The sequence below is a fragment of the Dicentrarchus labrax genome, unplaced genomic scaffold (genome assembly GCF_905237075.1).
Source record: "Dicentrarchus labrax unplaced genomic scaffold, dlabrax2021, whole genome shotgun sequence".
Classification (NCBI taxonomy): Eukaryota; Metazoa; Chordata; class Actinopteri; family Moronidae; genus Dicentrarchus; species Dicentrarchus labrax.
In genome coordinates this window covers 2341492-2367197 of record NW_026136704.1, presented here as the reverse complement: position 1 = coordinate 2367197, position 25706 = coordinate 2341492, and the positions used below count along the sequence as shown (strand labels likewise).

The window sequence follows — 25706 nt, the reverse complement described above, 5'->3', positions numbered from 1 at the left end:
TCAGCTAGCGCTAGCTTTGTTGTTCCGAAGCCATAGTCCTGCTCCGCCCAGGTGTCTGTGTGTGTGTGTGTGTGTGTGTGTGTGTGCGTGCGTGCGTGTGCGTGCATGCGTGTGTGCGCGTGCCCTGCTGTATGTAAATTTACCGGAGGTAAAGATAGAGCTATTGTGAGAGAGAAATAGTCAAACTGTGATCAAGCCTCCTTAGAAGCTAACAAAATACGGGGAGTAAGTTATGGTGATTATTTTTCATGATGCTTCTTGTGTAACTTTGTATTGACGTGCTAACGTTATCTCAGCTAGCGTTAGCTTTGTTGTTTCTCTGCTTCGTTCAGCTGTGTGTGTGTGTGTGTGTGTGTGTGTGTGTGTGTTACGGTGTGTAAATTAACTTGATCAACGTGCACCAGAGTTAACAAGTAGCACTGAATCTTCCATGTTTTACAGGTGACCTGATGAAGCTCAGGTATTCCTGGACCCATCAGAGGACAGAGACAGCTGCAGCTTCAAAACAGTCTGGGTATCCAAAGGAAGACTTATGAAGATGAACAGTGACTGCAGAGCTCCATTACCAGCTCACACTTCAGTATACTAGAAACCATAAACCTTGATGGAGGACATGATCTGCACAGTTTACATAAAAGTTATAGCTTTGTTACTTACAACATGTCTAACTGGAATATGAATGAAATATAAATAAAGTGTTTTACTTTTAAGAAGAGTTTTGGTCATTTTTAAATTCAGTAATAAGTGTGGTTTTATATAAATAACATGTTATTTCAATTCAATTCAATTCAATTCAATTTTATTTGTATAGCGCCAATTCATAACAGAAGTTATCTCAGGACACTTTTCAAATAGAGCAGGTCTAGACCGAACTCTTTAACATTAATTACAGAGACCCAACAGTACCACCATGAGCAAGCACTTGGCGACAAGGGCAAGGAAAAACTGCCTGTTAAAAGGCAGAAACCTAGGACAGATCCTCCGGCTCTAGGTGGGTGGTCGTCTGTCTTGACCAGTTGGGGTGAGAGAGAGAGAGAGAGAGAGAGAGAGAGAGAGGCAGAGAGAGAGAGAGCGAGAGAGAGAGGCAGAGAGAGAGAGAGCGAGAGACAGACAGACAGACAGGTGCACAGCAACAACAGTATTGGCAATGGTAGTCAAGCAGGACCATGGCAGGAGGCTCCACCAGGATCGATAAGAACCTGCGAGACGAGAAAGCACAAGAACTCCGGGGAAGAAGTGGAATTAGTAACATGCATTAATGGGACATGAATGAGTGCATAAAGAGAGGAAGGGAGGAGCTCAGTGCACCATGGGAAATCCCCCGATAGTCTAGGCCTATAGCAGCATAACTAAGGGATGGTTCAGGACTCACCTGATCCAGCCCTAACTATAAGCTTTATCAAAGAGGAACGTCTTAAGCCTACTCTTGAATGTGGTGAGGGTGTCTGCCTCCCGAACCACAACTGGAAGCTGGTTCCACAGGAGAGGAGCTTGGTAACTGAAGGCTCTGGCTCCTGTTCTACTTTTAGAGACTATAGGAACCAAAAGTAGCCCAGCATTCAGAGAACGTAGTGTTCTAGTGGGGTAATAGGGTACTATGAGCTCTTTAAGATATGAAGGGGCCTGACCATGAAGAGCTTTATAGGTGAGGAGGAGGATTTTAAATTCAATTCTACATTTTACAGGGAGCCAATGCAGAGAAGCTAGTACAGGAGAGATGTGATCTCTTTTTCTAGTTCCTGTCAGTACTCGTGCTGCAGCGTTCTGAATTAATTGGAGCGTTTTAATGGACTTATTGGGGTAACCTGATAATAAAGAGTTGCAGTAATCCAGCCTTGAAGTAACAAATGCATGGATTAGTTTTTCTGCATCTGTCTGTGATAGGATGTGTCTAATTTTTCTAATATTACGTAAATGAAAGAAGGCGGTCCTAGAGGTCTGCTTTATGTGGGAGTTAAATGACAAATCCTGATCAAAGATAACTCCAAGATTCCTGACAGTGGTGCTAGAGGCCAAGTTAATGCCATCTAGAGTGACTATATCTTTAGACAATGAGGCTCTAAGGTTTTTGGGGCCAAGAACAAGAATTTCGTTTTTTTCTGAGTTTAACATCAGAAAATTGCAGGTCATCCAGGATTTTATGTCCGTAAGACATGTTTGTAATTTAGATAATTGATTAATTTCATTGGGTTTGATTGATAGATATAACTGCGTATCATCTGCATAACAGTGAAAGTTAATGGAGTGATTCCTAATAATGTTGCCTAAAGGGAGCATATATAAAGTAAATAGTATTGGTCCAAGTACAGAACCTTGTGGAACTCCATGACTAACTGTAGTATTTATTGAAGATTCATCGTTAACATGTACAAACTGCAAGCGATCTGATAAATATGACTTAAACCAGCTTAGTGCGGTTCCTTTAATGCCAATTTGATGCTCAAGTCTCTGTAAAAGAATATTATGGTCAATGGTGTCAAATGCAGCACTAAGATCTAATAATACAAGTACAGAGACAAGTCCATTGTCAGAAGCAGTCAGAAGGTCATTATTAACTTTAACCAGAGCTGTCTCTGTGCTATGATGAACTCTAAATCCTGACTGAAAATCCTCAAATAAACTATTGTTATGTAGAAAGTCACACAACTCTTTGGCGACTACTTTCTCCAGAATCTTAGAGAGGAAGGGGAGGTTAGAAATCGGTCTATAGTTGGCTAAAACCCCTGGGTCAAGAGTGGACTTTTTAAGAAGGGGTTTAATTACAGCTACTTTAAAGGACTGTGGTACATATCCTGATAAAGAAAGATTAATCATATCCAGTAAAGAAGTGCCAATTAAGGGAACAACTTCTTTAAGCAGCCTAGTTGGGATCGGGTCTAATAGACAGGTTGATGGCTTCGATGAAGAAATGATTGAAGTTAACTGATGAAGATCGATAGCAGAAAAACAGTCTAAATATATATCTAAGTTTACATTGACAGAAGTCCCTGAACTTGGAGAGCCACTGATAACTGTTGATGGCAGTTGGTGATTAATTTTTTCTCTAATAGTAATAATTTTATTATAGAAGAAGCTCATGAAGTCATTGCTACTTAAGTTTATGGGGATATGTGGCTCAATAGAGCTGTGACTCTCTGTCAGCTTGGCTACAGTGCTGAAGAGGAACCTAGGGTTGTTCTTATTTTCTTCTATTAGTGCTGAGTAATAGGCTCCTCTGGCATTACGGAGGGCCTTTCTATAAATTTTAAGATTATCTTGCCAATTTGAGCGATATTTTGATAATTTGGAAGAGCGCCATTTCCTTTCAGATTTTCTAGCTATTTGTTTTAACTGGCGGGTTTGGTGGTTATACCAAGGTGCTAGTCTCCTATGTTTTAATAATTTCCTTTTTATAGGAGCGATAGAGTCTAATGTTGATCGTAGTGAGCCTGTAGCACTATTGACAAGATTATCAATTTCAGAGGGACTAAAGTCGTTATAGGACTCTGTTAAATTCAGACATGGCATTGAATTAAACACTGAAGGAATCTCCTCCTTAAATTTAGCTACAGCACTGTCAGATAGACATCTGCTGTAGGAAGTTTTGCCTAATGGCTTATAATCTAATAGTATGAATTCAAAAGTTATTAAATAATGGTCAGATAGGAAAGGATTATGTGGGAAGACTATTAAATGTTCAATATCAATGCCATATGATAGAACAAGGTCAAGAGTGTGATTAAAACAATGAGTTGGTTTATTTACACTCTGACAGAAGCCAATTGAGTCTATTAATGATATAAATGCATTACTAAGGCTGTCATTGTCAACATCCACATGAATATTAAAATCACCTACAATAATTACTTTATCTGATTTAAGGACTAAACTTGATAGAAATTCTGAAAATTCAGATATAAAATCAGAGTACGGTCCAGGAGCACGGTACACTGTAACAAATAGAACTGGCTGCAGTGTTTTCCAGTTTGGGTGAGAAAGACTAAGAACAAGGCTTTCAAATGAATTATAATTTAGTTTAGGTTTAGGGTCCATTAAAACGCTCGAATCATATATGGCTGCCACTCCACCTTCTCGGCCTGTGCCTCGAGGAATGTGAGTATTAATATGACTGGGGGGGTGGATTCATTTAGGCTAACATACTCCTCGTGGGACAACCAGGTCTCAGTAAGACAAAGTAAATCAATATCATAGTCTGATATTAATTCATTCACTAAAACAGCTTTAGAGGACAGAGACCTGATATTTAACAGCCCACAGAGGTTTTATGAAGATTTTGAAAGAGTTGAAAATCTGGTCATCTATCAATATGAAAATGTGAAATTTAAACCTGTATTAATGACTGTAAGCAACACAATACATTACTGTCTCACATTCAAACTTTATTATGTTGGAAGATAAATTACATCACAATATATAAATGATAGAATATTCAGTATACAGTATTTTTAATGGGGTTTAAACATAATTGCAGCTTTTACAAATATAAAAAAGATTAAGTTTGGTAATAATACTTAGTTAAAATATCAGACTATGAAATATGGATACAGTACTGTTAACAGTTGGTTACTTAGCAGTTTTTAAACCCCATAAACAATTTACTTTATTAGATGAGTAATTCCTTCAGTTATGTTGACATGTTGTACAGGATAAAGTATTCCAGGTTTCTGTTTCCATGGTCTCAGTAAACTAATGTGTAAAAAGAATATAACAGATGGGAGGTTACAGTAATCATTATACTATTACTCTGATTACTTTGGTACATTTACTGGCTGTTTCTTCACTAGAAATAACTGCTTGACTAATGTTGTTAATATTATGTAATATATAATATGTTTAACTTCACTGGGCTGTGTAGACTGTAGGTCACTGCTCACTGCTGTACCTGTAAAGACAAGCATAGAACACAGTGTTGGTTCTCATAGTTAAGGTATAAACACTAACATTATGTGATAGATAGAGGTTAATATATTAGTTATATGTATGTATATGTAGTTAATAAATCAGTATTTACCTGAGGAAATGTCACAGAAAGCTATAATCCTGATTGTTGATGTTGTTCATTTCTCTGTGATTTCAGGTCAGACTCCCGCTCTAACATGTCCACTGGTGAAGTTTTTGGTTTAGAAGCAGTTATTGAATTAATATTGACGGTAGAAATGCAGCTAAACTCAGGAGCACTGAGGAGCTACCTGCCGGTGTGTCGGTTTAACTGGAGTTGAGTTAACTGGTGATACTGAGGCAGATGTGTGTAGGCGTGGCTTCTTAGGACCCCTTATTGCCGAACCAGGAAATAAAGATTCTGACTACTTCTATGACATTCATTTGTTGGTGACTTTTAAAACACTGCAATAGAAACTCTTTACTGGAACAATAATGTTGGTGTCTGCTCCTCACTACGGAACTATTATTTGCTGTCATGGTGACATTAACAACTGCTGATCGCTACCGTTGCTTCAGTTCTGAGTCCTTCCCGAGTATAACATTACATTGAAGAAAGACTCCTTTGGATATCGTATATTGTAATCAAACAATAGCTTTACAATACATCTTAGAAACACTATTTTAAATAATTTAAACACACCAAAATGTAATTGTTTATAGAGGCAACCACACACTCGCACTATCGTAAAACCACATTAACGGAGTAGCTCGAGTTTGGATTAACCTGTGATATTATCCTGAGTGAGACTGGTTGCAATGATGAGCTCAATGCTCGTAGTTTCTCATGTGAAAAACGTCTCTATAATGAATATTTATGTATTCCTCTGGAACCAGTAGGTTCTCAAATCTGTAAGAGTATAAAGTGAGGACTATAGGGAATGGTAATGTATGTGACATAACACTGATAACGTCAATAAATGAATCAGTCTGAGCAGCTGTGGCAGAGTGCACATTCATTCATGCTACACTATCTGTATTTACTGACGATCGAGTTTAATCTAAAACTAAAATCTAGACGTTTCATCCCAATAGTCTACAAAATTCAGTCAACATGTTTGCTGCACGTCACAACTCTGTGGATTTGAATAAGCTGTGTTCAGCTGGGCATCCAACTTCTGCTCCTATTTGCAAAATTAGTTACAATATGTAATTTGGTTGAAAGACTTTGCTGACATGTACAGAATATAAATAAAAGATAAAAGTCTGTCAACTTTAATATGAAACGTGATCAATGGTAGACAGACGTTGCATCACAAGTTAATCTGATCATATAATGCTTTGCCACAACTCTACTTCAAGATGGTATTAAACATATACTGACTGTTTCAATATATAATACCACAATTCTACCACATTTTATAATCTCTGTCCCATTTATTCAAAATCCAACAAAGTTGTGACATGTGAAAAGGATTTGTATAGTGTAGACCCTCTACTGATTAAAGTTTTAACTTTATCCAATTTCTGTTCCTATTGCAAAATAAGATTTGACAGTTGTCTAATTTGCAAGAAAGAGTGTGCTGTTGTGTATATAATAAAACTGTGATTGGTGAGATAAAGTGTAGATGCGACATGATCGATGGTAAAATGTTGTAGGCACCTGTTGATCTGGGCATATCACGCTTTGCCACAGCTGACTCCACACTGCGTTAAACATATACTGCATGTTTCCTTACAGACTGTGTGACAGTATAAACTCTTCTCAAATAGACTTTATATCAGATTAATAAGGATTCGTAAAACGACAGCAAGAACATTTTTTGGATTATTTATTGACATTTGCAGTGTTTGGAACAGGCATCGACACAGTCACCTACTGTGTCATTCTCTTCAAGCGTCCGGAGATCGCCGTCGCAAATAAAATTGATTGAAACTCCAGGTACCTCTGTTAATCTTATTAGACATCAGAAATGGAGTGTTTACAATGTTATGGATTTCATTCTGGTTGGTTAAAATTATGAAAAGAAGTCAATTCAGTCAGTATTTCTAGTGTACAGATCTGCATCAATGCTCGGGAATATCACCAGTTAATTCAACCACCAGTTAAACTGTCACACCGGCAACGAAGGGGAGGGGTCGGAGCGTCATCCGCGTGAGCCGCGTCATCCGCGTGAGCCGCGTCATAATGCTGACCAATCAGAGCAGACTGGGCTTATCGGGAGGGGGGTCTTAAAGAGACAGGAGCTAAAACTGAGCGATTCAGACAGAGGCTGAAAAGAGGTGCTCAGCTATAGGCAGTATGAGAAAAATAATGTGTTTTTTGAACATTAAAACATCTAAACCTATTGTAGTAGAGCCACAAAATACAATTATGAACCTGAAAAAGGGGCATAATATGACTCCTTTAATAAAAAAAACCTTTGCTTTTAGGCTACTTTTAGCTTAGATAGCAGTCACCGAACATATTCTTACCGCAATCTTGGGATTGTGCATTTGTCTTCCCTTTTTAGAGTCTCCCGCACAGTTTTTCAACTCCAAAGCAGCCAACCTATCCTCCATGGACGGTAACTTGGAGTTTACTGAACTGCTGAGTTGAGTGAACGGCTCATTCACATCGGCAGCCCACTGATAGCATTCAGCAGTTTCTTCTAATTGTTGAAATAAATTATTTTGTTGTAGTAACTCACGAGAGGCTTCTTACCGAACATGGGGGAAGTTTTTTTTTGTTCCTGACGAACACAGTGTATATCACGATCACATCATCTCTCACAGTAACAGGACTAAATTCTTCTTCTTTCCATCTATTGCATTCCCAACAGGTAACAACTTACTCATCGCCCCCTAGTGGACATGAGGACATATATATGTCTCTCAATTCTTCACAGTTACTACATTTGTGTATCTTTTTACATAACATTTGCCGTTGCTAATGACATACACAGTAATTAATCTAGCGTACTTTCATTAAATAAATCAATTCAAGCTGAAATTAGGCTATACTGAGCCTGATCTATTTATACCAGAGACTTTCTTACCTTTTAGAAAAATGTCACCTGGGGTAAAACTCCAATCTACAGTGCCGCTTACTGACAAAAATCCCAGTTTTCATGCAATGAAATATGTCAGTGTTGTGCATTTATTCACCATTGAAGATAGACATGTGAATCATCAGGAGGTCACCAATTGTTCTTCTGTATACTTGATGGTATATAAGGCAAAGCATTCTGAAAGTCTGGGAGAGAACAACCATGCTGAGGTCTTCTCTCCATGCTGCATGAAATAGAGAGACTTGATTCATCACAATGTTATTTCTTCAGATGCATTGCAAATCTTAATCTTTTGGAAGAATTTCTCCTACTGTACTGAAAAGAAACCTGGGGTTGTTCTCATTTTCTTCACATTCATATATTGATGGTATTGGCATCAATGCAAGATGCCAACTGTTCTTCGGAACGGAAACGTCTTCACACACATTCAAACACGCAATTTGGGGTTTAGTATCTTGCTCAAGGACACTTGAACATGCAGCAAAAGGCATGGCTTGTAGTCCAGTAATAGGAATTCAAAGGTTATTAAATAATGGTCAGATTTAAAAAGATTATGTGGGAAGACTATCAAAGATTAAATTTTAATCCCATATGATAGAACGAGGTCAAGAGTGTGATTAAAACAATGGGTGGGTTTATTTACACTCTGACAGAAGCCAATTGAGTCTAATAATGCATTACTGATGGTCTCTGTCAGGTCCTCTCCATAACATCAGACACATAACAATCTGAGCAAAAACTTTTTAATGGACATACATTTTCCCCACATCAGTCTCTGTCTTGGCTGTATTTGAGAAATATCTTGGATCCCTGAACCAGTAACATCCTTGACACATGAAAACAGATTAGAGATTAGCCCTGGTCTTCCTTGACAATTTGCTGTATTTAGTTATGTTTCATGTTCAGTGAGAATGTGTAATTTTCATTGTTCACTGATACAGAGGTAGAGGTCATAGAGTATTTTATTTAATTTTTTCTTAAATATGTTTTCTTATTGTTTGTCTATACCTAAATCGTCACTTTGAATGTGAACTGCTGTAACACTTTCATATTCTCCCGGGATCAATAAAGTACCTCTATCTATTTGCTTTTGTGTGCTGGGTTAGAAGGGTTAGGACAGTCCATGAGACTAGAACCAACAAGTTCATCAGGAAGGCTGATTCTGTACACGTGATGGAGCTTCATTCTGGTGAAGAGGATTCAATGCAAACTGAGGAGCAACATGGACATGACACAGGAGCAAGTAGACAGAGAAGTAGACTGTTACCACCACAGTGAACCACAGAATGCCACAGGTAATCCTTTCTTCCAGTGGCAATCAAACTTTATAATTTATCTATTTCAGCTATGTACTGCTCTGTTCATTTATTCTCTTACTCTCTCTGTGGATTGCACTCATTACTTAACTTTATGATTAATGGGACATGATGGGTCTTTATATGCAATATCATGAACATTTAACATTTTGAAATAACAATATACACTTACCTGTACTTTAGATTTGATGTTGATCAAATGTAGCCATATGCAGCTCCCCAAGATTGTGTATACTGTGGGTTTTAGTTGATTCTGTTTAATAATATTTTTATACTTGCACGTTTATTGGTAACAGACAAAGAATCACTTATCAGTAACAGACAAGGGAATGAAAAATGGCCCTGGACTTTTTGACGCAGACTGGCCAACTGACACCCCCCACCCTCTTTCTAGCTGCCTGTGTTTGTGTGCCTGTGACTAATTGGTTGACAGTCTGTCTGCCAGGGGTGTGGTGTGGCTATGCATATACATGGACCTGCCGCTGCTACACTCAAGGTTGTTACAGTTTCAATCACAGTCTCACATGATGCTTTGTTTCCTCTCCTTCTGTCCTTTACAGGGAATGTCTTTGTGGTGAGCCTGGCCTTTGCTGACTTGGTGGTTGCATTCTACCCCTACCCTCTGGTGTTATACGCTATCTTCCATGATGGCTGGTCACTGGGTGACACCCACTGCAAGGTGAGTCCTGACTGGATATCATTTTCATCATACAATATCAAAAGTGTCATGAGGTCAAATAGAACAGAAGCCAGAGCCTTGAGCTACCCAGCTCCTCTCCTGTGGAACCAGCTTCCAGTTTGGGTTTGGAAAACAGACACCCTCTCCACATTAAAAGTAGGCTTAAGAAGTTCCTTTTTGATAAAGCTTATAGTTAGGGCTGGCTCAGGTGAGTCCTGAACCATACCTTAGTTATGCTGCTATAGGCCTAGACTGTTGGGGGATTTCCCATGATGCACTGAGCTCCTCTGTTCCTCTCCCTCTCTTTCTGCACACATTCATGTCCCATTAATGCATGTTACTAACTTCACTACTTCCCCAGAGTTCTTGTATCGCAGGTTTTCAAATAGCACTTGAGACAAGTGCATTGTCCATTGCTTTTTCTTTCTTGTGGTAATGTGCAGAGAAGGTCATGGCCTGTATGATGTTGTCCTAGTATTTATTATGTTGTACATACTACACAGCTGTTGTATTACCTTTACCTGAAAACATTTCCATTTAAGCTAATACAGGAGAAATATAATCTCTTTATATATATGCTGCATGTAACTGTGTGTGTGTGGTACTGAAACAAATAAATAATATAGTAAACTCAGTTATAAATCATTCACTCACTATACAACTCTTAATAACAAACCAAGGTATATATATCTGAATGGGTGGTAACTGAATACAGGTTTAACTAGTTTCTTTAAGTCCTACAACAATCTGTGTGCCATCATTTGCTGACCCCTCCTGGGCTTAACACACCTTGAAAACAATGAGGATCTCCTGCACACAGCCTTGCTTACTACAGATTGATTGGTTAAATAGTGTGATGACTGTGGGGTGTGGTGGCAATTTGTTTGATAAAGCATACAAAGTATGATTTTGTCTTTCTGTAAGGTTTTTATTCAAGTCATCCATGAATGGTTTCAACGCAACCGTCACACACTCTTGTATGTGAAAGTCCGAAAGAGCCCAGAAGAAAAGAAGCAGTTTAGTTTTATCCCTGTTGAAGCATCACACTAAGACAGTTACACATTCCTGAGAACTGGGCAGTCACCAGATGGTGTTAAAACGATTGGTCTTATCAGGTCCTCGGCTGCACAGTGAAGTCTCAACATTACACAGAGCACATGAAGAAACAGGACAAAAGGTGACATGCATTATAATAGATATGATATGACTCTTGAACAGAGTCATATGTGAATATACAATAACCAAGTCATAGGGTAACATAGATTCTTAAAAAATGCCATTACAGGGGACAAATCTTCTCAGATCTTCTCAGTCCTGCAGTGAAGTGAGAGTCAGCAGAGTCAGCTGATAGGATCACTATTATGATACAGACACACTGGATCTGTTGACTGATGTCAAGTTGATGGATGCAAATGCAGGCAATCTAGCACAGCACACTCACAAAATGCTGATCAAACTGTAAAGGCCCGTCAAGAACAATAACAAAAACGATGTGAGCATCCACAGTGATGAACAATAAACCCCCACCCAAGAACACACTGTGCGCTCCTGCTGTATTGGCAGCTTAATAGGAGAGTTGATGAGTTATTGAACAGCTGTATTTTGAAACAAAAAGAAAACCAGTAGGATAAAGGTTCACGAGAAGTCACGATGAGAAGGAGAATGTTAGGAGAATCCAACAAAAGAAGACAAGAGACATTTTTCATACTTTGATATATATAAAAAGCACATTATGAAGGACTTAAGAGACCCAAACATGAAAGACTGTTCACATGCTTAATAAGTTGTATACCACAATTTAGTTCATCAAATTGCTCCAAAAGTAATCTCGATTGTCATGTGGTGTGGAAAAAATACAAAAAATACAACTAAAATTAAAGCTGCAAGCAGCATTGGGCAGGACCTCACCATCAACCTACGTCTGGGCCTGCACAGCGGCCGCCTGCCGCAGCCGCGGCTCGCCATGTCACCCCACGTCACCCCACGCCCAAGCCCTCATCGCCGGAAGCTGAGGGAGACCGCTCTACACTCTAATGCGTTCATAGCGAGACTCTTCCCTGCGAACCATGGAAATTTAGCGGAGTTAGTTAAAAGTGAAGCACTGAAATGCCGGAAATGGCATTGACTTTCGATTCAAAGTGGCCAACTTTGACGGCACGCCACGGACACGCCCTTCAACGTACAGTCACAATAGCACAACTTTTATTCAGCAATGTTTTTTTTCTGATCATCCTGCTAGGCGTAGAACATGGAAGTATAAAAAATGACATTTCCTCCCACCACTAGGTGGCACTCTCACTATTACTGAATATTATCACATAGACGTGTGAAGTTTCGTTGCGATCGGATCATGTACGCAATCCCTCTTTCATGGTGAGTCGTTGAAATTTTACGCCACGTGTACACTGTTCGATGGAATGTCGTAAATAGCACAACTTTTAATTGTGAATGTCTTTAGATGGGTGTGTCCAAATTTGAATTCCGATCAAATCTGTGCAAATCGCCCAAAATGTCCATAGTTCCCCATGTCTTCCTTAGGCATCGTGCATAATTTCAGGCCATCGCCACAAGGTGGCGGTCTTTAAAATGAAGAAGTTTATATCTCCACATGGGCATGTGTGATTAAAACGAAACTTGGTATGATGATTGCCCATGGCACCCTGAGCCTCGCTAAAAAATGTAACAAACAATCCGCCACTAGGTGGCGCTCTGGTGGCAGGGTAAATCATTGTGTTGAGACCATAATAGTTATGAATATGAAATTCAAAGGGCACGTGTAGACTGGTGCCTGTAGCTCACATACCAAAAATCGTTTATTAAGAGTCCCGCCCTGACCACGTCTACAAAATATTCAGATATAGTGATAGCGCCACCTACTGGCAACAGGGAGTAAGCGCTGCATGGCAACTTTGATATGATTTATGCGCAAATCCTGAGTTGCGTGGAGTACGAGGGCCATTTCATCGCTAGTTGCAGCTTTAATAAATTTTTTATTGGTGTTTCACTCCCATTTACCTGCAGTGTTGGGGAAGCTCCTTTGAAACTCAGCTCATGAAGCTACTTTTTATCGGAAGTTGTTAATACAACAGCACTACACTTTTGTTATAAGTGGCAAGCTACAAGCTAAATATATTTTTGGCAGTTTGCTGCTGCGGTAAGGACTCAGCTTTGACACATAATACATGCTCTACCCACTCTACCCTACTAGGGTGGCCAGAGAAAGTTATTTCTCATTAAGGAAAATCTACTGTTAATTTATACAATAAATAAAAGCAACCTCTCTTTCTCTGTGTCTCCCAGGTGAGTGGCTTCCTGATGGGCTTGAGTGTTATTGGCTCCATCTTCAACATAACAGGCATTGCCATCAATCGCTACTGTTACATCTGCCACAGCTTCAGCTACGACAAGCTGTACAGCTACCGCAACACACTGCTCCTGGTGGCACTCATCTGGATGCTGACAGTCATAGCCATCGTGCCCAACTTCTTTGTTGGCTCACTACAGTATGACCCACGCATCTACTCATGCACATTTGCACAGACAGTCAGCACGTCCTACACAATCACAGTGGTGGTGATCCATTTCTTTGTTCCTATTGCTGTGGTCACCTTTTGCTACTTACGTATCTGGATCCTGGTCATTCAGGTAAGGCGGAAGGTAAAGTCAGAGATTCGCCCTCGCATCAAGCCCAGCGACCTGAGGAACTTTATCACCATGTTTGTGGTGTTTGTGCTGTTTGCAATTTGTTGGGCACCACTTAACTTTATTGGACTTGCAGTTGCTATCAACCCTGAAGCAGTGGCGCTTCGCATCCCTGAGTGGCTCTTTGTTGTCAGCTACTTCATGGCTTACTTCAACAGTTGCCTTAATGCCATCATATATGGCCTGCTGAACCAGAACTTCCGCAGGGAGTACAAGCGGATCATCATGTCAGTGTGGATGCCACACCTCTTCTTCCAGGAGACATCGCGGGGTGGTACTGAGGGCATGAAGAGTAAACCCTCGCCTGGACTCAATAACAACGAGCAAGTTCAAGGAGAAACTCTGTGACACTGTTTTTCTGCTTTTTCACCTCCTCATCTCTCTAATTTTATGTTCACTTGTGCAGTGCCATCGATCAAACTCTACTAATCTCTACTGTGCCAAAGCAATGAACTCAGAAATTCAGATAGAGTCGCCAACAGTGAGTGTGACTGAAATTAAAAAGGAAAAAAGAGAAAGAGAAGTGCGAGCAGTGCGCAAGGGCCAGCTGAGGAGGGAGCAGCGCAAACACCAAGGAGCAGAGGATCCAGATCCACTACACGGTGGAGGACCACCCGTTCCTGCAGCAAACCGGGTTTGACATGCTGGAGCGGGAGCCGTCTGGGATGCGGCAAAGTATTAATGCCCATCTTGACTGTGTGGCGATGTTGCTGCTGCCTCTCAGGCGCATCCCCTCAAGTCTGCGCCCTTAAAATAGCATCTGAATAAGTGCCACTGACTGTAGACTAGGTTTTTCCTGGTCTGTGGCGGAATTGTTTTCTGAAACAGCAAAATAGCACCAGGGAACGTTTGCGCCGGAACACGCCTCCTCTTTTCGCTGAACCGCCCCCCGGAGCGCAAGTTCATTCCCTAATTTAAGGACGTGCATCGGTGGAGGGAAAATTCCAATATGCGCCGAGTGCAAAATAGGAATTATACAAGCGCCAGTGTACAAAGTCAATTGTGCTGAGTGCAAGATAGAGCCCTTAATCTTAATTTAAAGCAAATAACCACAGATGATGGCAAGTATACCTCGGAATGACAAAAATGCATAAAAAAACACAAATAAGTGATGCTGCAGGAAATAATCTGTTAAAGGTGAATCGTCCCCCCTGAAACATTTTAGATAATAACTAGACCATGAGATCTGATGTGGATCTTTATAGACCCTAAATGATGGACCCTAATTTACCAGTGTTGGGGTTGTTATGTATAATACAAAGTAGAGTCCTGCACCGGGACAGGTAACCTGCAAAAATGTTGTCTAACGAGTAAAGTGGTTATTCATAAATATATTTATGAATAAATAAAGTACGGATACGGGTAAAAGTAAACTAAATGTGTGCGGGCAGCGGGTGAGAGTGAAAATGTGTTGTTTCTTGTGAAGAAATTAGAAATGACAATGACTGTGCAGTATTTTTAACATTTAAATCTGTTAAATATCATTAAGCCAATCAGCCTCCAGTATTTTCTTTTATTGTGAAAGCCACAAGCTTGCACATCCTCTGAGGAAACATACAGCTACAGCAGGAAAAACAGGTGCTCTGCCATCAGAAACCTTTCCAATAACAACAACTCTCAGACCAAACCGCTGTGTGGAGAGTGACCTAGTGAACTGATACAGGGCTTAATTGACATCAGTGCCCAGCTGATCGTTTGGACACAGCAGCGGTTGGTGATTAATTCAGGTTGAAGGCTAATTATGATTTTAATTCATGTTTCTACATGTTACACTTATAATTGCACAAGTAAAAATATGAGTGTGTGTGTAGCATGGGTCGGATCGTAGGTCTTAAATTAACGGGTCAGGTCTGACTTGACTTGAAGATAATTGTGGGTAATGGGTCGGTTCTGGTTCTGAGCTCTGCGGGTGCAGGCGGATGCGGGTTTGCAAAACTGGACCTGTGCGTGACTCTGATACAAAGTAATGCATTACTTTACTTAATTGTTTCCTGCAGAAAGTAATTTGTTACACTACATATTACTTTGCGTTACCCTACAACATTGCTTGAGCAGCATTGTCATATACTATCAATTGAGTCATTTGTTCACCAAATAGTAGCTTTAAAGTAGAGTAGTACAGCTTATTTTTACTTTTTGTTTTTTGTACCTCATGAAGAGAATCATTTGTCAGAAAAATACAATAAACAAGACAGGCTGAACAGCCTTGGCACAGGGGTGCTAGATGGTGTCTATGTTTTGATTCATATGTACTGTGCTAGTATTTGCAAGTATTTTGGCTCACCAAACATGTTTAAAGGTAAACTGTATAACAGTAAGTATGGCATCTTTAATTTCTACCAGAAAAACAATCTATTATTTTGTCTTTTTTTTTAAGATAACCATGGGTAAATTCACTACAGCATGATGAATCCCTAAAAGATGACTTTCAATCTTTCCCTTTGTTACTGGTGAATGCCTCAAATTTTTAAAGGACATTTCCATAGTTTGTCAAAGGTGCCTAATTTATTGTTAATCAAAATGCAGATTTTACCAAAAAAACATACTGACAGAAGGCTTTGTTGGTGTTACAGGTATATTGTTATTAGGTTATTTTTACCAATGTCACGTATCTGCCGATAGGGCAGTGTTAAGGTGTGTTCACACTGAAGCCAATTTTAGAGGCAGGTTAGTTAATATGGACATGAACATGGACATATTTTCAAGATTAGAATTACCAAATTAGCACTGATTTGAAAATGTTTCAAGGCTTTATGACTCCAGTTCATAAACGTGTAAAGACTAGAGAAAAGGCGAGAGACTGGAGATAGTACCAGAAATAATTAAAATTTCTGGTGAGTTCATCAGAATCTTTCACATAAACAGACACACACATTGACAGTGCATATCACAAACCAGGAGGCCAAAATTATGTAATTAAGTGCACATCTTACTTTCTATATGTTACTCTATATGTGTCACTCACTTTTACCATTGTAACATGTTTAAAATCTAGCATATTAAGACGCTAAAAGGGCATTTACACATTTACTTTCAACATCTTAATTCTAAACTGGGAGTCACCCCTTTCCCATAATTAAGTTGGAGACCAGTGTGGTTAGACTACGTTTTTGTTTATTTTTATTCTATTTTTATATGATATCATAGCACTGAATTACTGCCCTGCACTCCCTATAGGGCTTCTTTCTCTATTCAAACTACTAATGGTACTCCTACTACTATAACAGATTTTTTTTAAAAGCTAAACCATAAAGGTATTTAGCAGATCAGTCTGAAATGATAATACTCATATATTAAACATTATTTATTTATTCCTAATATTAAACTTCTTCATCAAGATGATCAGCTCTCAGTGTTGAACCAGGAATGGACCATCCATAGCAACACATCACAGCTCAGCCACGACCAGCTGGTTCTTCAGCTGTAAAGCTGGACAGATGCATGAGCCATGTATGAGGCACATAAACAGATATAGCAGTACCTTTTAATGGAATGGAAACCTTACAAGATGCAAAAATATCAAAGTATATACATACTTTTATTGTATTAAGATGCTAGATTTTAAACAGTTATGGAGCACTTTGCTTGTAAAGGCACAAAAATCATACACGATAACAAACACAAGGAACCCAGCCACCTGGCTTGAGATTATGAGTACACTGCATGCAAGTTTACAGCTTACAGTCAGTACAGCCACATTGGGGCAAATAAAAATAAACTGCAAAACCACTCCAGCTGTCATATTTGTGCAAATATCAAGACAAATTAAAATTCAAGTTCACGAGTTCATATTTGTTTCTGAATTGGTCTGAACACACCTTTAGTCATCAGCCAAATGCAGTGCTATTACGTTCTGGGTTAGGTACTATGTAAGCCTACTATAAAGTCATAAAACAAAGGTATATAAAAGCACAATTATTTATGAGTCCCAGGTGACAGTGTATTTATGCAGTTTACAGGTTTAAATCTTAGTAAAGTTTCAATCTTAGTAATGATGATAGTCACCACTTTCTCTATGCATTTCATACTCCTTATCTGTAGCAGAAAAAGAAAACCTTCTTTTGCTATCACAATATTTGTGGATAATGCTACTACTGTTTTTATCCAGTTTATCTTGGTAAAACCAAAGCGAATCAGTTGGCACAGGCTTGTATCCAGGCTTGTCATGCTGTATTCCATGGGAGTAAAGAATGTGCATGAGTTTTTTGAATGATCTATTATGTTTGTCTTTTATTACTTCTGCTTTAGCTTTGAGTTGGATGATCTTGGCTTGTGTTCTAATGAAAACTGTGAAAATGGCTGCTGTTTTAGATAGTAGTGATGATGAAAAAATACTTATAAAGATGATAAATCTGATATATTAGATGTCTGCTGTAAATGAAATGATTAAAGGAAAAAGAAAGGACATTGTATTGTTTTTGAAGGAGCACTAAGTGATTTTCTCATGGGTTTTCTTCAAAGATTATTACTTCTTACTTACTTGACCAACATAATCATCCCAAACATGTTGACGGTAATCCCACAAGACTTCAAAGAATGCAGTATAATATAGCCCAGCCCTGGTGCCATTCAATAAATACTGTGCTGTATTATTTCAAATAAATAGCTGGGGCCTACCCCATGTCTTTATTTAAAACAGAAATTGAGGGAAAACACTTTTTTCCCCATTCCTTTTCCCTTGTTTTATGAGTATATTCAATAGCTTAGTGAGACCTATTTTCTCTGCCTCTGCCTTAAGCTATTGTCAGTAGAAATGTGGGCGGCTTGTGGGTTGTCCACTACAAGTACACAATACAACCATTTTTGTCTGTTGTCTTGACACATTCAGTATAATGTAGCTCACCTTTCTACAGTACAATTCCACCAGTGTCACTGAACTATTCATATATCAATATATAATTTTATGTTAATTTATGTAACTCTGACTTCAATGTCTGCTGATATCAGTCAATATCAATGTGATAGTAGCAACTCAGTGTAGCTCTCAGTCAGCTAGCTTGCTCAATCTCAGTCAGTAGTGGGAAATTGGGACAACATGGAGTGTGTTTGCAAGATTCACTAAACAAGTCATCTTTCCAGGCGACAGTAGCTCAGAGGTAGAACAGGTCGTCCACTAATCAGCTTGCTCATCACTAATGAGCAAGACACTGAACCCTTAATTGCTCCCGATGCTGTGCATCAGTGTTTAAATGTGAATTAATAAGTATTAGTTTCCATTTGATGGCTTTTGCCATCATTGTATGAATGTGTGTGAATGGGTGAATGTGGCATGTAGTGTTAAAGTGCTTTGAGTAGCCGAAGACTAGAAAGGCACTATACAATACAGTCCATTTTCTTTTTACCATTGATGTTCACTATATATATATAACTGCCTAAAACTGTTTTAGGTAGTTATTGATTACAATTTATCTGAATTCTGAATGAAAATGTATTTATTTATTTCATATCTAAGTAATCTGTGTTTATTATGTTTTTATATTTATATACTGGTGGGTTAATGCAGATTGATTTTAAAGGTCACATTAGACTACATCACTAAAGTGATGAACAGATGCTCACTGTGATGTTTTCAGCAACAGGTTCAAGACTAAAACAACGCTGCTGATATTCAGTTAAAATTTGCAATACATTTGGATGGAAACACGGCTACTAGACACTTAATTCACAACGTATTGATACAGATTTGCATTTATAGTACTATTATTGACTGTTGACTACCTGTTTACATATCTGTTTAAATATAGTTATTACTGCCCTTTATACCTATGTACTGTGTATATCATAATGTTTTATTTAAGCTGTTTAAACATTAAAGTTTTTATATTAATGAATGCACTGCCATCTAAAATCCTGTTCATAACCTGTCTCCTAACTCAATTTGCAAATGATTATACTTTTGTATACTTTTGCACTATTTTATGTCTTTTATAGGATTTTAATTTTTAGTTGTTGGAGGGAGCCATATATTTAATTATTTCATTGCCAATGACTTCTTCACTGTAACTGTTGTGCATATGTCAATAAAATACAAAAAGTTAATGATAGTTCATTCAGCCAACTCACGTTTGAAATGCTTATCAAAGCAGTATTTAGATTTTGGCGTCTAGGCTCTGACCTCATCACTCCCCACAGATATGTTTACATAGAGATATTGGGAGTGATACGCAAATACCTTAAACCCCAGTCGGAGCCTACAGGTGGATCCTGGGGTGGTGGTACAGAGCAGCAGCAGCAATACGGATGATGGGTGATTATGGAATAAGGCATGTCATGTGTGTACTGTAAATATAGTAAGGTTGTTATCCATGTTGGCTGTAATGACACCAATCACCAATTTACGCCAATCGGAGGTTCAATTCAATTCAATTCAATTTTATTTGTATAGCGCCAATTCATAACAGAAGTTATCTCAGGACACTTTTCAAATAGAGTAGGTCTAGACCGAACTCTTTAACATTAATTACAGAGACCCAACAGTACCACCATGAGCAAGCACTTGGCGACAAGGGCAAGGAAAAACTGCCTGTTAAAAGGCAGAAACCTAGGACAGATCCTCCGGCTCTAGGTGGGTGGTCGTCTGTCTCGACCAGTTGGGGTGAGAGAGAGAGAGAGAGAGAGAGAGAGAGAGGCAGAGAGAGAGAGAGCGAGAGAGAGAGGCAGAGAGAGAGAGAGACAGAGACAGACAGACAGACAGACAGGTGCACAGCAACAACAGTATTGGCAATGGCAGTCAAGCAGGACCATGGCAGGAGGCTCCACCAGAATCCATGAGAACCTGCGAGACGAGAAAGCACAAGAACTCCGGGGAAGAAGTGGAGTTAGTAACATGCATTAATGGGACATGAATGAGTGCAGAAAGAGAGAGGAAGGGAGGAGCTCAGTGCACCATGGGAAATCCCCCGATAGTCTAGGCCTATAGCAGCATAACTAAGGGATGGTTCAGGACTCACCTGATCCAGCCCTAACTATAAGCTTTATCAAAGAGGAATGTCTTAAGCCTACTCTTGAATGTGGAGAGGGTGCCTCCCGAACCACAACTGGAAGCTGGTTTTAAATTCAATTCTACATTTTACAGGGAGCCAATGCAGAGAAGCTAGTACAGGAGAGATGTGATCTCTTTTCTAGTTCCTGTCAGTACTCGTGCTGCAGCGTTCTGAATTAATTGGAGCGTTTTAATGGACTTATTGGGGCAACCTGATAATAAAGAGTTGCAGTAATCCAGCCTTGAAGTAACAAATGCATGGATTAGTTTTTCTGCATCTGTCTGTGATAGGATGTGTCTAATTTTTCTAATATTACGTAAATGAAAGAAGGCGGTCCTAGAGGTCTGCTTTATGTGGGAGTTAAATGACAAATCCTGATCAAAGATAACTCCAAGATTCCTGACAGTGGTGCTAGAGGTCAAGTTAATGCCATCTAGAGTGACTATATCTTTAGACAGTGAGTCTCTAAGGTTTTTGGGGCCAAGAACAAGAATTTCGTTTTTTCTGAGTTTAACATCAGAAAATTGCAGGTCATCCAGGATTTTATGTCCGTAAGACATGTTTGTAATTTAGATAATTGATTAATTTCATCGGGCTTGATTGATAGATATAACTGCGTATCATCTGCATAACAGTGAAAGTTAATGGAGTGATTCCTAATAATGTTGCCTAAAGGGAGCATATATAAAGTAAATAGTATTGGTCCAAGTACAGAACCTTGTGGAACTCCATGACTAACTGTAGTATTTATTGAAGATTCATCGTTAACATGTACAAACTGCGAGCGATCTGATAAATATGACTTAAACCAGCTTAGTGCGGTTCCTTTAATGCCAATTTGATGCTCAAGTCTCTGTAAAAGAATATTATGGTCAATGGTGTCAAATGCAGCACTAAGATCTAATAATACAAGTACAGAGACAAGTCCATTGTCAGAAGCAGTCAGAAGGTCATTATTAACTTTAACCAGAGCTGTCTCTGTGCTATGATGAACTCTAAATCCTGACTGAAAATCCTCAAATAAACTGTTGTTATGTAGAAAGTCACACAACTCTTTGGCGACTACTTTCTCCAGAATCTTAGAGAGGAAGGGGAGGTTAGAAATCGGTCTATAGTTGGCTAAAACCCCTGGGTCAAGAGTGGACTTTTTAAGAAGGGGTTTAATTACAGCTACTTTAAAGGACTGTGGTACATATCCTGATAATAAAGAAAGATTAATCATATCCAGTAAAGAAGTGCCAATTAAGGGAACAACTTCTTTAAGCAGCCTAGTTGGGATCGGGTCTAACAGACAGGTTGATGGCTTCGATGAAGAAATGATTGAAGTTAACTGATGAAGATCGATAGCAGAAAAACAGTCTAAATATATATCTAAGTTTACATTGACAGAAGTCCCTGAACTTGGAGAGCCACTGATAACTGTTGATGGCAGTTGGTGATTAATTTTTTCTCTAATAGTAATAATTTTATTATAGAAGAAGCTCATGAAGTCATTGCTACTTAAGTTTATGGGGATATGTGGCTCAATAGAGCTGTGACTCTCTGTCAGCCTGGCTACAGTGCTGAAGAGGAACCTAGGGTTGTTCTTATTTTCTTCTATTAGTGCTGAGTAATAGGCTCCTCTGGCATTACGGAGGGCCTTTCTATAAATTTTAAGATTATCTTGCCAATTTGAGCGATATTCTGATAATTTGGAAGAGCGCCATTTCCTTTCAGATTTTCTAGCTATTTGTTTTAACTGGCGGGTTTGGTGGTTATACCAAGGTGCTAGTCTCCTATGTTTTAATAATTTCCTTTTTATAGGAGCGATAGAGTCTAATGTTGATCGTAGTGAGCCTGTAGCACTATCGACAAGATTATCAATTTCAGAGGGACTAAAGTCGTTATAGGACTCTGTTAAATTCAGACATGGCATTGAATTAAACACTGAAGGAATCTCCTCCTTAAATTTAGCTACAGCACTGTCAGATAGACATCTGCTGTAGGAGGTTTTGCCTAATGGTTTATAATCTAATAGTATGAATTCAAAAGTTATTAAATAATGGTCAGATAGGAAAGGATTATGTGGGAAGACTATTAAATGTTCAATATCAATGCCATATGATAAAACAAGGTCAAGAGTGTGATTAAAACAATGAGTTGGTTTATTTACACTCTGACAGAAGCCAATTGAGTCTATTAGTGATATAAATGCATTACTAAGGTTGTCATTGTCAACATCCACATGAATATTAAAATCACCTACAATAATTACTTTATCTGATTTAAGGACTAAACTTGATAGAAACTCTGAAAATTCAGATATAAAATCAGAATACGGTCCAGGAGCGCGGTACATTATAACAAATAGAACTGGCTGCAGTGTTTTCCAGTTTGGGTGAGAAAGGCTAAGAACAAGGCTTTCAAATGAATTATAATTTAGTTTAGGTTTAGGGTCCATTAAAACGCTCCAATCATATATGGCTGCCACTCCACCTCCTCGGCCTGTGCCTCGAGGAATGTGAGTATTAATATGACTGGGGGGGGTGGATTCATTTAGGCTAACATACTCCTCGTGGGACAACCAGGTCTCAGTAAGACAAAGTAAATCAATATCATAGTCTGATATTAATTCATTCACTAAAACAGCTTTAGAGGACAGAGACCTGATATTTAACAGCCCACATTTCATTCTCTTATTTTGTGCTACTGAGGAGTTAGTTTTAATTTTTATTAGATTTTTATGTTGAACTCCTCTTGTTTTTATTTCTTTAAATAATTTAGGTGGTCGGGAGACAGACACAGTCTCTATGGGGTTTTGGGTGGGTGACTGTTCTAAAGAAAGAGCAGAGAAGTGTGTAAGACAGCAGCTCTGCTTCCTGGTCCTAACTCTGAACTGTCAGGTTTTAGAAATAAACTTCGCCATGTTGCTAGATAAGAGAGCCGCTCCGTCCAAAGTGGGATGGATGCCGTCTCTCCTAATCAGACCAGGTTTTCCCCAAAAAGGCTTCCAGTTATCAATGAAGCCCACATCGTTTTCGGTCACCAAAATTAATGTGGAGTCGGTGTGTAACTATGCTAAAACTATGTCGGACTCCGTAGTTTTCTTTGGACCCCTGCCCAATGTGACCAGTGATGACATGTATAGCTGCATGTCGGACTTCCACCGCTGGTTGTCGAGGTGGTGTCCAGCAAACGATGTGGGCTTCATTGATAACTGGAAGCCTTTTTGGGGAAAACCTGGTCTGATTAGGAGAGACGGCATCCATCCTACTTTGGATGGAGTGGCTCTCTTATCTAGGAATATGGCGAAGTTTATTTCTAAAACCTGACAGTCCAGAGTTGGGACCAGGAAGCAGAGCTGCTGTCTTACACACTTCTCTGCGCTTTCTTTAGAACAGTCACCCACCCAAAACCCCATAGAGACTGTGTCTGTCCCCCGACCACCTAAATTATTTAAAGAAATAAAAACAAGAGGAGTTCAACACAAAAACTAACTAAATACTAACTCCTCAGTAGCACAAAGTAAAAGAATGAAATGTGGACTGGTAAATATCAGGTAGCTGTTTTAGTGAATTAATTAATATCAGATTATGATATTGATTTACTTTGTCTTACTGAGACCTGGCTGTCCCACGAGGAGTATGTTAGCCTAAATGAATCCACTTCTTCTCAAGTCCATTGTCAGAAGCAGTCAGAAGGTCATTATTAACTTTAACCAGAGCTGTCTCTGTGCTATGATGAACTCTAAATCCTGACTGAAAATCCTCAAATAAACTATTGTTATGTAGAAAGTCACACAACTCTTGTCGACTTGGCGACTACTTTCTCCAGAATCTTAGAGAGGAAGGGGAGGTTAGAAATCGGTCTATAGTTGGCTAAAACCCCTGGGTCAAGAGTGGACTTTTTAAGAAGGGGTTTAATTACAGCTACTTTAAAGGACTGTGGTACATATCCTGATAATAAAGAAAGATTAATCATATCCAGTAAAGAAGTGCCAATTAAGGGAACAACTTCTTTAAGCAGCCTAGTTGGGATCGCGTCTAATAGACAGGTTGATGGCTTCGATGAAGAAATGATTGAAGTTAACTGATGAAGATCGATAGCAGAAACAGTCTAAATATATATCTAAGTTTACATTGACAGAAGTCCCTGAACTTGGAGAGCCACTGATAACTGTTGATGGCAGTTGGTGATTAATTTTTTCTCTAATAGTAATAATTATATTATAGAAGAAGCTCATGAAGTCATTGCTACTTAAGTTTATGGGGATATGTGGCTCAATAGAGCTGTGACTCTCTGTCAGCCTGGCTACAGTGCTGAAGAGGAACCTAGGGTTATTCTTATTTTCTTCTATTAGTGCTGAGTAATAGGCTCCTCTGGCATTACGGAGGGCTTTTCTATAAGTTTTAAGATTATTTTGCCAATTTGAGCGATATTCTGATAATTTGGAAGAGCGCCATTTCCTTTCAGATTTCCTAGCTATTTGTTTTAACTGGCGGGTTTGGTGGTTATACCAAGGTGCTAGTCTCCTATGTTTTAATAATTTCCTTTTAATAATTAGGAGCGATAGAGTCTAATGTTGATCGTAGTGAGCCTGTAGCACTATCGACAAGATTATCAGTTTCAGAGGGACTAAAGTCGTTATAGGATTCTGTGAAATTCAGACATGGCATTGAATTAAACACTGAAGGAATCTCCTCCTTAAATTTAGCTACAGCACTGTCAGATAGACATCTGCTGTAGGAAGTTTTGCCTAATGGCTTATAATCTAACAACATGAATTCAAAAGTTATTAAATAATGGTCAGATAGGAAAGGATTATGTGGGAAGACTATTAAATGTTCAATATCAATGCCATATGATAAAACAAGGTCAAGAGTGTGATTAAAACAATGAGTTGGTTTATTTACACTCTGACAGAAGCCAATTGAGTCTATTAATGATATAAATGCATTACTAAGGCTGTCATTGTCAACATCCACATGAATATTAAAATCACCTACAATAATTACTTTATCTGATTTAAGGACTAAACTTGATAGAAACTCTGAGAATTCAGATATAAAATCAGAGTACGGTCCAGGAGCGCGGTACACTATAACAACTAGAACTGGCT

General features: G+C 38.9%; 1 protein-coding gene and 1 long non-coding RNA gene across 3 annotated transcripts in view; both read left to right on the top strand.

Moving 5' to 3' along the window:
* Positions 1-2147, top strand: part of LOC127362389 (uncharacterized) — a 49529-nt gene extending 47382 nt beyond the window's left edge. The window contains exon 3 of the long non-coding RNA XR_007884442.1: positions 2065-2147. This is a non-coding gene — a long non-coding RNA (uncharacterized LOC127362389). The remainder of the gene's footprint in view (positions 1-2064) is intronic.
* LOC127362360 (melatonin receptor type 1B-B-like) overlaps positions 1-19623 on the top strand; it is an 81722-nt gene extending 62099 nt beyond the window's left edge. Inside the window, exons 1-3 of one of the 2 annotated variants that reach the window (XM_051398012.1) lie at positions 8539-9223; positions 9805-9923; positions 13224-19623. In XM_051398012.1, coding sequence (XP_051253972.1) covers positions 9151-9223; positions 9805-9923; positions 13224-13973 — 942 coding nt within the window. In that variant the 5' untranslated portion in view covers positions 8539-9150 and the 3' untranslated portion in view covers positions 13974-19623. Of the gene's footprint in view, positions 1-8538; positions 9224-9804; positions 9924-13223 lie in introns of those variants that run through there. The other variant, XM_051398011.1, reaches the window with a different exon arrangement.
* The last annotated feature ends 6083 nt before the right edge of the window (positions 19624-25706 follow it).